Source organism: Pongo abelii, chromosome 18 (genome assembly GCF_028885655.2).
Source record: "Pongo abelii isolate AG06213 chromosome 18, NHGRI_mPonAbe1-v2.0_pri, whole genome shotgun sequence".
NCBI classification, from domain to species: domain Eukaryota; kingdom Metazoa; phylum Chordata; class Mammalia; order Primates; family Hominidae; genus Pongo; species Pongo abelii.
The window spans coordinates 13,660,550-13,674,516 of NC_072003.2; the positions used below are offsets into that span (position 1 = coordinate 13,660,550).

Genomic DNA, 13,967 nt, shown 5'->3' on the forward strand with positions numbered 1-13,967 from the left:
CACTTTGGGAGGCCGAGGCGGGTGAATCACAAGGTCAGGAGTTTGAGACCAGCCTGACCAACATGGTGAAACCCCGTCTCTACTAAAAATACAAAAATTAGCCAGGCATGGTGGCACGCACCTGTAATCCCAGCTACTCAGGAGGCTGAGGCAGGAGAATCACTTGGACCCAGGAGGTGGAGGTTGCAGTGAGAAGAGATCGTGCCATTGCACTCCAGCCTGGGTGACAGAACGAGACTCCATCTCAAAAAAAAAAAAAAAAAAAAGGGTAGTTCAGATTATACTGTATGATGTTTATAAACTTTTCTCCATGTCATAAAAAATCTTTGGAAACTTCATTTAAAATGTCTGTGTTAGGGTTGGATGAGGTGGCTTATGCCTATAAGCTCAATACTTTGGGAGGCTAAGGAGGGAGGACTACATGAGGCCATGAGTTCAAGACCAGCCTGGGCAACATAGCAAGACTCTATCTGTATAAAACAAAAAAAATTAGTAAGGTGTGGTGGCATGCACCTGTAGTCCCACCTACTCGGGAGGCCGAAGAGGGAAGATAACTTGTGCCTAGGAGTTCAAGGTTGCAGTGAGCTATGATTACATCACTGTACTCCAGTCTGGGCAACAGAACAGGACCTTGACTGAAATAAATAAATAATAAATAAATAAATAAATAAATAAATAAGTGTATTAGATACCATTTTATAGATTGACAGTTTTTGTATATTGGAGCTATTTTCTGTTTCCATTAGTTGCTTGATGAGGATGCTTGTAAACAAATCTTCACCACTCCCATCCCCATAACCTATTCCTTAGCCCAGATTTGCAGAAATGGCATTTTTGGATCAAAGGATCTGAATATTTTTTGAGACAGGGTCTCACTCTATCAACTAGGCTGGAGTGCAGTGGTGCAATCTCAGCTCATTGCAGCCTCGACCTCCTGGGCTCAGGCAAATCTCACTTCAGCCTCCCAGGTAGCTAGGACTACAGGTGCATGCACTCACATCTGGCTAGTTTATTTTTAGTAGAGATGAGGTTTTGACATGTTGTCTAGGTTGGTCTCGAACTCCTAGGCTCAAGTGATCTGCCCACTTCAGCCTCCCAAAGTGTTAGGATTACAGGTGCGAGCCACCACACCCAGCCGGGTCTGAGTGTTTTATTTTTATTTTGCATTTTTCAGAGACAGAGTCTCACTGTGTCACCCAGGCTGGAGTGCAGTGGGGCAATCTCGGCTCACTGCAACCTTTGCCTCCTGCGTTCAAGCGATTCTCCTGCCTCAGCCTTCCGAGTAGTTGGGATTACAGGTACTGCCACCACACCCAGCTAATTTTTTGTATTTTTTCCCCCTGAGATGGAGTCCTGCCCTGTCGCCCAGAGCTGGAGTGCAATGGTGTGATACCGGCTCACTGCAACCCCCACCTCCTGGGTTCAAGCAATTCTCCTTCCTCAGCCTCCCAAGTAGCTGGGATTACAGGCACACGCCACCACACCTGGCTAATTTTTGTATTTTTAGTAGAGATGGGGTTTCACCGTGTTGGCCAGGCTGGTCTCGAACTCCTGACCTTGTGATCCACCCCCGCCTTGGCCTCCCAAAGTGCTGGGATTACAGGTGTGAGCCACTGTGCCTTGCCAATTTTTTGTACTTTTAGTAGAGATAGGGTTTCACCATGTTGGTCAGGGTGGTCTTGAACTCCTGACCTCAGATAATCTGCCCACCTCAGCCTCCCAAAGTGCTAGGATTATAGGCATGAGCCACTGCTTCCAGCCTGGACTATTTTAGACACCCCCTTTAGATGTACCCATCCTGCTATGATTGGTAAGAAGCGGTAGAGGCAGCCTGTGGCCCCTGATCTGAGTGTGCCCGTCCCTCCTGCTGGCGATAAGGAGTAAGGTCCTGCCCAGCCTGTTTGCTCTAGGCCATGGCTTTGCCCCAGTCCTTGAGCAAATCTGGGTATTACTCATCTTTGAAGCAGGGTGTGGGAGCAGGTGGGGACAATGTGAGAGGCCATGGGGTGGAGGTGAGTGGCCCAGGCCCAGCTCTGCCAAAGCCAGCCAGCACCAACTTGGTGACTTTTGCCAGCCAGCCTCCATATTCACCTGTAAAGGATACTGGCAACCCCTGGGTGGTATGAGACCAGGGATATGCAAACACTGCCATGTGAGTGTCCATGGGAGGTCACAAGCATTAAATAGGTAAAGTCAAGCAACCCTGGGGCTTGATGTGCAAACACAAGCAGGAAAAAACCCATTTTCCCTTAGGGTGGCTCCTTGGCTCAGTATCTGCGTCAGGCTGGGGGATTTAAGCATGACTAGATTGACTAGATGATTTTTTTTTTTTTTTTTTTTGAGATGGAATCTTGCTCAGTCACCCAGATGGAGTTCAGTGGCATGATCTTGGCTCAATGCAATTTCTGCCTCCCGGGTTCAAGTGATTCTCTTGCCTCAGCCTCCCAAGTAGCTGGGACTACAGGTGCGCACCACCGGGCCTGGCTAATTTTTGTATTTTCAGTGGAGACAGGGTTTCACCATGTTCGTCAGGCTGGTCTCGAACTCCTGACCTCAAGTGATCCATCTGCCTTGGCCTCCCAAAGTGCCGGGCTTATAGGCGCGAACCACCAAGCTCGGCCCATGGCTAGAAGATTCTATCCGGCAATGCAGAAGTTTTGTGTTTTCTAGACAATTGCTTTTTCTCTACATATAGGTTTTATCTGTATAAAAATCTTTATTTTTATTTCAAGTAATTTATTCAAACTTCCAGATGCAACTTTTGAGTAAAATCTTCACTCAAAGATACAAAGGGTTAATGAATGGTTCATGGAGTCACAAGAGAATATTTTGGATGTAGGCCTATTTCTGCAAGGCCAGTCTTCCGAGATGACATTTCACATCTGCTGTGTTCACACTGGAAGGAAATAAAGGCCATAGTTCACTTCATTCCACATTTATAACTATAGCACTTGGTGTAATTATACCTGCTGTATTATACATCAGGATAGGACAATAAAGATTATATCTGTGAGGTCAATTTACAAAATATTTCCTTGAACAAAACGACTATCCTGGAATTTATTTTACAGATGATTTTTTTTTTTTTTTTAAGAGAGAGTCTCGGCCGGGCGCGGTGGCTCACGCCTGTAATCCCAGCACTTTGGGAGGCCGAGACGGGTGGATCACGAGGTCAGGAGATCGAGACCATCTTGGCTAACACGGTGAAACCCCATTTCTACTAAAAATACAAAAAATTAGCCGGGCGTGTTGGCAGGCGCCTATAGTCCCAGCTACTTGGGAGGCTGAGGCAGGAGAATGGCATGAACCCAGGAGGAGGAGCTTGCAGTGAGCTGAGATCACGCCACTGCACTCCAACCTGGGGGACACAGCGAGACTCCAAAAAAAAAAAAAAAAAAAGAGTTTTCCTCTGTCACCCAGGTTGAAGTGCAGTGGTGCAGTCTCCCTCCCTGCAACCTCCGCCTCCCGGGTTCAGGCGATTTCCAATTCCAAGTAGCTGGGATTACAGGTGTGTGCCACCACACTTGGCTAATTTTTGTATTTTTAGTAGAGACAAGGTTTCACCATGTTGGCCAAGCTGGTCTCGAAGTCCTGGCCTCAAGTGATCTGCCTGCCTCACCCTCCCAAAGTGCTGGGATTACAGGGGTGAGGCATCACCAAAACAATTTTAAATAACATGGAGGCCACTCAATCTAATGGGAACTGCCTGACATCCCTCTCAATCTCTCCATTCAGAGAAAAGGATCCAGACCTTCAATGATTTCCATAAAGCAAAACAAAAGCCCAGTGACTACAAGTCTAACCATCATTCTAGGCTCAAACTGAATCCTTTGAGTTTTACTCTGAATCCTAGCAACTCTTCAATAAGACAGAATTGTTGATTGAATTTTGGGTTTTCTTCGGTATTTTGTATGTGCAACTCCCTATGCCTATGACAGAATCTTATCCTTGTTTCCCTAAACTTGACTTAGAGGACAGGCCAGGCCCCAGTAAGCCTGGTCTCAGGCTCTGAGATCCGGGATCCTCTGTCAGTCACTGAGGTTGGGGAGGGGACTGATGTGTTGCCCTTCTGATGTCACCCACACCATGTCCACTGAGGACCCTGAGTCTTGCCAGCCATTGGGGACTGAGCCTCCTAGTCCCTGTGAGGAAGGTGGCTGGGTGGGAAGGGCTGCTGCTGTGTCAGCCAAACAGACAATCCTCCCTGCGCGGATGTCAGTCCTTGCTTGTGCCACCCACAGGCCGAGGGGGAGAGGATATGGTTGGAGCATTTGACATACAAAGCAGCACCTTGTTTTACTGGGGGTAGAAAACAGGAAATCCGCTCCCTGCCTCACCCCTCTTAAGCATCAAAGCTCAGACGTCAGCGGGACTTGAAGAGTCTCAGCCTGGGCAGTGCCAGTCACAACACCTGGGTTTCCAGCCGCCGGAGTTCCTTGACCACAAGATCAATGTTAATAATTGGGTTAAAGTACAGGGCCCAGTAAAACAAACAGTTGCAAACAAACTGAGGGATGAGGGGCCAGAACATGGCCACAAAAAGTCCCTGCGTTGATACTTTCCAGAAATGGCTCCACATCCTCTGAGGCACGGTCCTGAAACAAGAAGAGAAGAGGCTGAATCGGAAGCGCTTCTCATGACCACGCCCAGGAGTCCGCACCCTGGGCCTTTTCTGGGTGCCGGGAAGAGCATGGCTGCCCGTGCTGAATGTCCTTGTCTTCTGCCCCCGGTGCCTGAGACCTCTGCCTACTCAACCCATCTTTTAACTCTCAAGGACATGACCTAGAGGGAGCTTGTTTGCCCCTACACCGGGCAAGGCCTCCCTGTGACAGCCTCAACTTCACCTGCTTCATCACTTTGTTACATTTACATAATTTTTTTTTCTTTTGAGACAGGGTCTCATTCCTTTGTCCAGCCTGGGAGTGCAGTGGTGCAAATGTGGCTCAACTGCAGCCTTGACCTCCAGGTCTCAAGTGATCCTCCTGAGTAGCTGGGACCACAGGCACACATCACCAAATCTGGCTAATTTTTTTTTTTTTTTTTTTTTTTTTTTTTAGTAGGGACAAGGTCTCGCTATGTTACCCAGGCTGGTCTCAAACTCCTGGACTCAGGTGATCCTCCACCTCAACCTCCCAAGTAGCTGGGACTACAGGTGTGCACCACCAGGCCCAGTTAATTTTTTCTATTTTTAGAGACAGGTTTTGCCACATTGCCCAGGCTGCACTTGAACTCCTGGCCTCAAGCAATCCTCTCGCCTCCCAAAGTGCTGGGATTACCGGCATGAGCCAAGGTGCCTGGCCATCTATTTTTTAACGTACATATTTTCTTTGCTAGGCTGTAGGGCCTCACAGTATAGACTGTCTTCTTTACCAAAAGATCTGCCATGCCCAACAGAGAACCAGGAGTACAGTAGGGGCATAAATATGCATATTGTATATAAATAAGTGAGTTTGTTAAATGGAAAGAAATGAGGGAGATTCTTTTTTATCTTTACCTAGTGAGTCACCATTGGAAAGGTGAGGGAGATTGTTGGGTTCTCAGAACCATTCATAAGGCTGCGAGTCAGAATGTCAAGGTAAAAGGCTGCAAGGGTGGCAGTGTTACTTCTGCCTGTCCCTTTCTTCTGGAAATAGCTTCTAAGTTTTTGGGGGTTTTTTGAGATGGAGTCTCGCTTTGTCGCCCAGGGTGGAGTGCAATGGCGCAATCTTGGCTCACTGCAACCTCCAATTCCCTGGGTTCAAGCGATCCTCCTGCCTCAGCCTCCAGAGTAGCTGGGATTACAGGCACCCACCACCATGCCTGGCTAATTTTTGTATTTTTGGTAGAGATGAGGTTTCACTATGTTGGCCAGGCTGGTCTCGAACTCCTGACCTCAGGTGATCCACCTGCCTTGGCCTCCCAAAGTGCTAGGATTACAGGCATGAGCCACTGCACCCGACAACAGCCTCTAAGTTTTGGGGATTCTCTCTCCTTTGTTCTTTTCCATGTGGTCTGGGTAGGGCTGAAACCAGCCTCTGGTTGTGGGGTGAGCTCATGCCCCAAGCCTGGGTCCATCAGAACAAAGGCATGTGAGCCCTGAGACCTTTTCCAGTGCCACAGGGAAGGAAGTGCTTTCTTTCTGGAGGTTTGTTAAGCTGCACAGATCAAAGTCTGGAGTGGAGAAGCCAAGAGCCCCCACATGAAGAGAGCTGCCTGAGGCAGAAAACACAAGAAAGAACAGTGCTGTGAGGGACAGAGAAAGAGTCAGTCCTGGTGACAGCGTTTGGGTCTCAGGGTTCAGTTATGCTTGAAGCCTAAGTTATTATTATCCTAGTTGGTTACAGATCAGGATTAGAACTCATGCCTACAGAATTTCCCATGAGATCTCTTTATGCTCTACCTTACTGCATTTTCTATAAAGCACCCTGTGGAGGCCAAAGCCACTCTATATTGGATGCTAATCCGCCATGTTGACTTCTCACTAACTCTGGTTTGGGGGAAGCCTCTAAGATCTCTGGTTTATCTAATGTTTCTTGTGTAAGAGCACGTACATCATGTAAATCCTGCCCTTTGGTGAAACAGCCTTGATGTTCTCTTACTTACCATAAATCCTGACCCTAAGCAATTGTTCTGCACATCCTTTCTGAAGCATGTATGCCCGTTCCCTATGTATACAAGCCCTGACTCTGGGGATCCACCATCTTGTCTTGCTACCATCCAAGACACAGATAGGGCTTCTGTTTGCAAGGCCTTATTAAATGTTTCTTTCTGAGAAACTGAATTTGCCAGCTTCTTCCTTCAGCCCCTCAGCTTCCTCTGATTTAGGGGATAGGTTTGCACAGGCCTGCCTACCTTAAAACAGACCCTTTTCTATTCAGTTGCTTATTCCTTGATTATTACAATCCTTTGACCCCCTCCCCCTGAAATTAAATGGTATATTATTGCATAGAGATAAGACATAGAGGAAAATACTTTTAACAATGAGCACCACAACCCCCACCCCCAAAACACAGGTAATTGTCCTATTCACTGCTTAAGCTAGGTTTCTCAAAGCAGAGTCTGAAGGGTCTGGGTGGACGGAGGATTTATTTCAAGTGTGAGAAATAAAAGAGGATCTTTCTCTCACTTGGTATTTCTTTCCCATCCCCTGTTGTGACAACCATTAAAATATACTTACTTCAGTTCACTTCTCGACCAGATTCTCCAAAAGGAGAATAATTCCAGAACTGAGAGTAACATAGCATTGATGATGAGAAACCGTGATGTCCAGTAATGGACCTCCAACCAGTCCCAAGCAAACTCGGCAATCAGCTGGTATGGAAGGAAGGAGTATTTGACCAGGAACTCTCTCCACTGCTTCCACGTAGGCTCCTTAAGATCCTTAAAAAATAACACACAGACACAAAAAGTCATGAGGACTGACTTTTACACAAAATATTGTGATGATCAGGCTAGGCACGGTGGCTCACACCTGTAATCCCACCACTTTGGGAGGCCTAAGTGGGCGGATCACCTGAGGTCAGGAGTTCAAGACCAGGCTGGCTAACATGGTGAAAACCCCACCTCTACTAAAAAAATTCAAAAATTGGCCAGACGTGGTGGTGTGTGCCTGTAATCCCAACTACTCTAGAGGCTGAGGCAAGATAATCACTTGAACCCGGGACGTGGAGGTTGCAGTGAGTTGAGATTGCACCACTGCACTCCACCCTGAGTGACAGGGGGAGACTCTGTCTCAAAAAAAATTGTGATGATCACAGTGAGTTCTACATTGATTACCACACACACACACATCCAACAATCTAAAATGAAATTTTCATCCATCAACTCATCTTGTAATAGTTTTTTTTTTTTTTTTTTGAGACGGAGTCTTGATCTGTTACCCAGGCTGGAATGCAGTGGTGCTATCTCGGCTCACTGCAGCCTCCACCTCCTGGGTTCAAGTGATTCTCCTGTCTCAGCCTCCTGAGTATGTTCTCGTACTTACCATAAATCCTGACCCTAAGCAATTGTTCTGCACATCCCTTCTGAAGCATGTATGCCCCTTCCCTATGTATACAAGCCCTGAGTCTGGGGATCCACCATCTTGTCTTGCTACCATCCAAGACACAGACAGGGCTTCTGGGATTAAAGGTGTACACCACCACGCCCGGCTAATTTTTGTATTTTTAGTAGAGACGAGGTTTTGCCATGTTGGCCAGGCTGGTCTTGAAACTCCTGACCTCAGGTGATTTGCCCGCCTCTGCCTCCCAAAGTGCTTGGATTACAGGCGTGAACCACCGCACCTGGCCATAATTAATCTCAAATTAAGTAAATGTTAGCAAAAAAGTTGAAATGAAATGCTTGTCATATAATTGTGGAAGTTCAGCAAAAAGAAAAAAAATAAGCATGAATTATGAATACATTGAAATAAATTTAAATTAACCAGTGTTTTATTCTCCCATCACTGCACAGGTAGCTTGAACCATTTCCTAAATTCAACATTGGCTATGGTAGAATAATGGTAGTTTCTGGGAAAATTACAAACACTCCCTCCTCCCTCCAAAAAAAGGTAATTTTTTTTGTGGTGGCAGAAGGAGAAGCTTTTTAATTACACACATTAGTAGATAAAAAATTAGCCTGATGATGGCCGGGAGCAGTGGCTCACGCCTGTAATCCCAGCACTTTGGAAGGCCGAGGCGGGCGGATTACGAGGTCAGGAGATCAAGACCATCCTGGCTAACACAGTGAAACCCCATCTCTACTAAAAACACAAAAAATTAGCCGGGTGTGGTGGCAGGTACCTGTAGTCTCAGCTACTCAGGAGGCTGAGGCAGGAGAATGGCATGAACCTGGGAGGTGGAGGTTGCAGTGAGTCAAGATTGCGCCACTGCACTCCAGCCTGGGTGACAGAGCAAGACTCTGTCTCAAAAAAAAAAAAAAAAAAAAATTAGCCTGATGAACAGGCAGAGGCTGTTGGAGTTCGTTAAAATTGAAGGGTTGGGTGCCAGGTGTAGTGGCTCACGCCTATAATCTCAACACTTTGGGAGGGCGAGGTGGGAGTAAGGGAGGAGACCACCCCTCATGTTGTCTTATGCCCAATTTCTGCCTCCAAAGAAAGAAGAAGTAAAAACTAAAAGGCAGGAATGAAATCCACAGGCAGACAGCCCGGCGCTGCGCCCTGGGCCTGGTAGTTAAAGATCGATCCCTGACCTAACCGGTTATGTTATCTATAGATTCCAGACATTGTATGGAAAAGCACTGTAAAAATCCCTGTTGTATTCTCTTCCGTTCTGATTACCGGCGCATGCAGCCCCCAGTGACGTATCCCACTGCTTGCTTAATCGATCACGACCCTCTCACGTGGACTCCCTTAGAGCTGTAAGCCCTTAAAAGGGACAGGAATTGCTCACTCGGGGAGCTCGGCTCTTGAGACAGGAGTCTTGCCGATGCTCCCGGCCAAATAAACCCCTTCCTTCTTTAACTCGGTGTCTGAGGGGTTTTGTCTGCAGCTCTTCCTGCTACAGGAGGATGGTTTGAATTCAGGAGTTCAAGACCAGGCTGGGCAACATGGTGAAACCCTGTCTCTGCAAAAAATGCAACAATTAGCTGGGTGGTGGTGCTCGCCTGTAGTCCCAGCTACTTGGGAGGCTGAGGTGTGAGGATCACTTGAGCCCAGGAGGTCGAGGCTGCAGTGAGCTGTGATTGTGCCACTGCACTCCAGCCTGGGAGAAAGGGTGAGACCCCATCTCAAACATTAAATCAATAAATAAAATTAAAGGTCAGGGCCTCTGCACAGCCAGTCTGGTGAGGTAAACAGCAAGTGGAGACTGGGTAATTAGGGGAGGAATGTGCAAGGGAGCTGATTAACAGGCTTCAGACTATATTAAAGGCTGAAACCAGTTAGCCAGCACTTGATTGTAGTATTTACAAGGGTCTTTGGGGGAAAAAAAGGATCTCTGGAGATTTCAAAATTCTGTTTTTATTATTTATGGGTGTGGATTATACTTGATGATTCCTCTATGCATGTGACTTGATATGAACAGGTCAGAAGGACTGGCCCCAAGAGAAGCAAAGCAAAGGATATTACTCTCAAATGACCTACCAGACATTCTGAAGGAGTTCATGGGTCAAACTGAAGACACATGGCACCCATGGTGGGTAGCAATCTCTGCAAATAACTTGACTGTGGAATAACTTTATTCCAGGCACTGTGCAGACCTACCAGAAGCTTGGTGACAATGTCCTCCCCAGAGCTGTCTTCTTGCAGAGGGCAGATGGTGTGGATGAAAGGTAGGAAGGTGTCGGTGTAGTCAAACAGGTACAGGTAGAGCAGACTCAGCCTGGGGGAGCTCTTGAGGGCGTATAGCAGGAACAAGGACCTGCCTGGGTTCACAGCCTGCAGAGGAGAAGAGTACAGGGCCACATTACAACCATGGTGGCCAGCTACCCACCCACGCTCCTTCCCATCTCTCGCTTGTTGCCATCAGCCTTTTTGCATGGTACACACAATGCATGAATAAATGAATGGCAGAAGAGGCCAAGTGATCCACATTTTGGGTTACATTGTATAAAGATCCGATCTTGGTGGAGCATGGTGGCTCACGCCTGTAAATCCCAACACTTGGGGAGGCTGAGGTGGACGGATCACTTGAGGTTAGGGGTTTGAGACCAGCCTGGCCAACATGGTGAAACGCTGTCTGTACTACAAATACAAAAATTAGCTGGGCGTGGTGGCGCATGCCCTGTAGTCCCAGCTACTCAGGAGGCTGAGGCTGCAGAATCACTTGAACCTGGGAGGTGGAGGTTGCAGTGCGCCGAGATCATACCACTGCACTCCAGCCTATGCAATAGAGTGAGATTCCAGCTCAAAAAAAAAAAAAAAGATCCAATCTCTAGCTATAGCTGTGGGGAGGGGTGAAAAGCATACTCTTGCACCCTGCTTGCAGAATATAGCCTTTTTAAAAAGCTATTTTGAAAAAGGTATCAAATAGTCTTAAAATTGTTTAATTCAATCAGTCTGTAAGTGGGCACCACTTAATGCAAATAATCTGAAATACAGACTTTATATAGAAGATGTTTAGTACTGCACTGAGTATAATAGTGAAACCAGTGAAATCTATGGTTACAGCAGATACTTAACATGGAATTCACATAGCCATTTTCATTTTCTTCAGTTTTTTAAATCAAATTTTACTACAGTGAATGTTTACTTCCTTATTATAAAAGTAACTGAATAGATGATTCAGGGTAAGCGCGGTGGCTCATGCCTGTAATCCTAACACTTTGGGAGGCAAGAGGGTTGCTTGAGGCCAGGAGTTCAAGACCAGCCTGAGCAACAAAGCAAGACCCAGTCTCTTAATTTTTTTATTTTTTTGAGACAGTCTTGCTCTGTCGCCCAGGCTGGAGTGCAGTGGTGCATTTTTGGCTCACTGCAACATCTACCTCCCAGGTTGAAGCAATTCTCCTGCCTCAGCCTCCCAAGTAGCTGGGATTACAAGTGAGTAATGCCACGCCTGGCTAATTTTTGTATTTTCAGTAGACACTGGGTTTCACTATGTTGGCCAGGCTGGTCTCGAACTCCTGAACTCAGGTGATCCACCTGCCTCGGTCTCCCAAAGTGCTGGGATTACAGGTGTGAGCCACCACGCCTGGCCCAAGACCTCGTTTCTTTAAAAAAAAAAAAAAAAAAAAAAAAAAACGCTGGGTGCGGTGGCTCACACCTGTAATCCCAGCACTTTGGAAGGCCAAGGCGGGTGGATCACCTGAGGTCAGGAGTTCGAGACCAGCCTGACCAATATGATGAAACCCTGTCTCTACTAAAAATACAAAAATTAGCTAGGCTTGGTGGCATGCGCCTGTAATCCCACCTACTCGAGAGGCTGAGACAGGACAATCGCTTGAACCCAGGAGGCAGAGGTTGCAGTGAGCCGAGATCTTGCCATTGAAACCCAGCCTGGGCAACAAGGGCAAAACTCCATGTCAAAAAAAAAAAAGATTGAATTTATTTGATTCTTAGTAGCATCAAAATAAAATAAACAGTTTACCACAGAAGATATAAGGATGGCAAATAAGCATGTGAATGCAAATTAAATGAGAAATGCAAATCAAATCCCCAGTGTCCAGTGGAGATCACTGCATCCTTGGAATTGGGAGGGCTGGGAGGGAGGGCTTAACAGGGGCAGGAGGAAACTTCTGGGAGTGATGGAGATGTTCCCCATCTTCATCGTGTGATGGTTTCATGGGTGTGCATGTGTCAAAACTTATCACATCATACACTTTAAGTAGGTGTATATCAATTTTACCTCAATAAAAACTGTTAAAACATTCAACTTACCTGATGCTATGAATAACTTACTGTTAGATTTTTAAAAAGTGTGATGATGATTGCATTTTTAAAAAGATTCTCTCTCTTTAGAAACGTATACTATAGAGGCCAGGCGTGGTGGCTCACGCCTGTAATCCCAGCACTTTGGGAGGCTGAGGCAGGCAGATCACCTGAGGTCAGGAGTTCGAGACCAGCCTGGCTAAAATGGTGAAATCCCGTCTCTACTAAAAATACAAAAAATTAGCCAGGCATGGTGGTGGGTGCCTGCAGTCCCAGCTACTCGGGAGGCTGAGGCAGGAGAATGGTGTGAACCCAGGAGGTGGAGCTTGCAGTGAGTGGAGATCGCGCCACTGCACTCCAGCCTGGGCGACAGTGAGACTCCATCTCAAAAAAAAAAAAAAAAAGTATACTATAGAGGCCGTACACGGTGGCTCATGCCCATAATCCCAGCACTTTGGGAGGCTGACACAGGCAGATCGCCTGAGGTCAGGAGTTCAAGACCAGCCTGACCAACATGATGAAACCCTGTCTCGACTAAAAATACAAAAAAAATTAGCCAGTGTGGTGGTGGGCACCTGTAGTCCCAGCTACTTGGGAGGCTGAGGCAGGAGAATCACTTGAACCTGGGAGGTGGAGGTTGCAGTGAGCCAAGATCGTGCCACTGCACTCCATCCTGGAGACAGAGCGAGACTCTGTCTCAAAAAAAAAAAAAAAAAAAAAATTGCATACTACAGGCTGGGCATGGTGGCTCACGCCTATAATCCCAGCACTTTGGGAGGCTGAGGCAGGTGGATCACCTGAGATCAGCAGTTTGAGATCAGCCTGGCCAACATGGTGAAACCCCGTCCCTACTAAAAATACAAAAAATTAGCTGGGCATGGAGGCGCACACCTGTAGTCCCAGCTACTCAGGAGGCTGAGGCAGGGGAATCGCTTGAACCCGGGAGGCGGAGTTTGCAGTGAGCTGAGATTACGCCATTGCACTCCAGCCTGGGTGACAAGAGCAAAACTCCATCTCAAAAAAAAAAAAAAAAAAATCATAATTACTATTAATTGGTGGAGGGATGTACAATGGTGATACTGTAATTTTGTCTTTTAAAAAGTCCTTACTTTACAAGCAGGACATGGGAGTGATACAGGAGTTAAGAAGAAATTACTTAGGCAGATAGTGAGGGTAAGGGAGTCCTCATTAAGGTTTTCCATTTTTTTTTTTTTTTTTTTTTTTGAGATGGAGTCTTGGTCTGCCACCCAGGCTGGAGTGCAGTGGCACGATCTCGGCTCACTGCAAGCTCCGTCTCCCAGGTTCACGCTATTTTCCTGCCTCAGCCTCCCCAGTAGCTGGGACTACAGGCGCCCACCACCACGCCCGGCTAATTTTTTTTTGTATTTTAGTAGAGATGGGGTTTCACCATGTTAGCCAGGATGGAGGTTTTCCTTTTAATGAAAAGCAGCCCCAAATCATTTTCCTTTCTAACAAACAGCAGCCTGTAAAATGGAACTGCGGACACAGATGCCGGCAGTTATGTCAATCATGTTCAAGATAGAGGCTCCATCTTTCCTTCTCTTTGTCAGACACATGTACAGTACAGTAAGGAGCAGACAAGATAGCACCAGCCAAGGGGACAGAAAGTTCCTTTGCATAATAAGATTAGGGTGGGGTGACCACCCTTCCTGTGCACTATGGA

The 13,967-nt window shown here is 46.8% G+C and overlaps 1 protein-coding gene across 3 annotated transcripts in view; it reads right to left on the minus strand.

Moving 5' to 3' along the window:
• Window positions 1-2,696: 2,696 nt before the first annotated feature.
• Window positions 2,697-13,967, minus strand: part of BFAR (bifunctional apoptosis regulator) — a 38,064-nt gene continuing 26,793 nt past the window's right edge. For 2 of the 3 annotated variants that reach the window (XM_002826144.6, XM_063717190.1), the window contains 3 exons: window positions 10,181-10,354; window positions 7,157-7,359; window positions 2,697-4,595 (listed from right to left, as the gene is read on the minus strand). In XM_002826144.6, the coding sequence (XP_002826190.1) occupies window positions 4,403-4,595; window positions 7,157-7,359; window positions 10,181-10,354 (570 nt within the window). In that variant the 3' untranslated portion in view covers window positions 2,697-4,402. The remainder of the gene's footprint in view (window positions 4,596-7,156; window positions 7,360-10,180; window positions 10,355-13,967) is intronic. The other variant, XR_008514405.2, reaches the window with a different exon arrangement.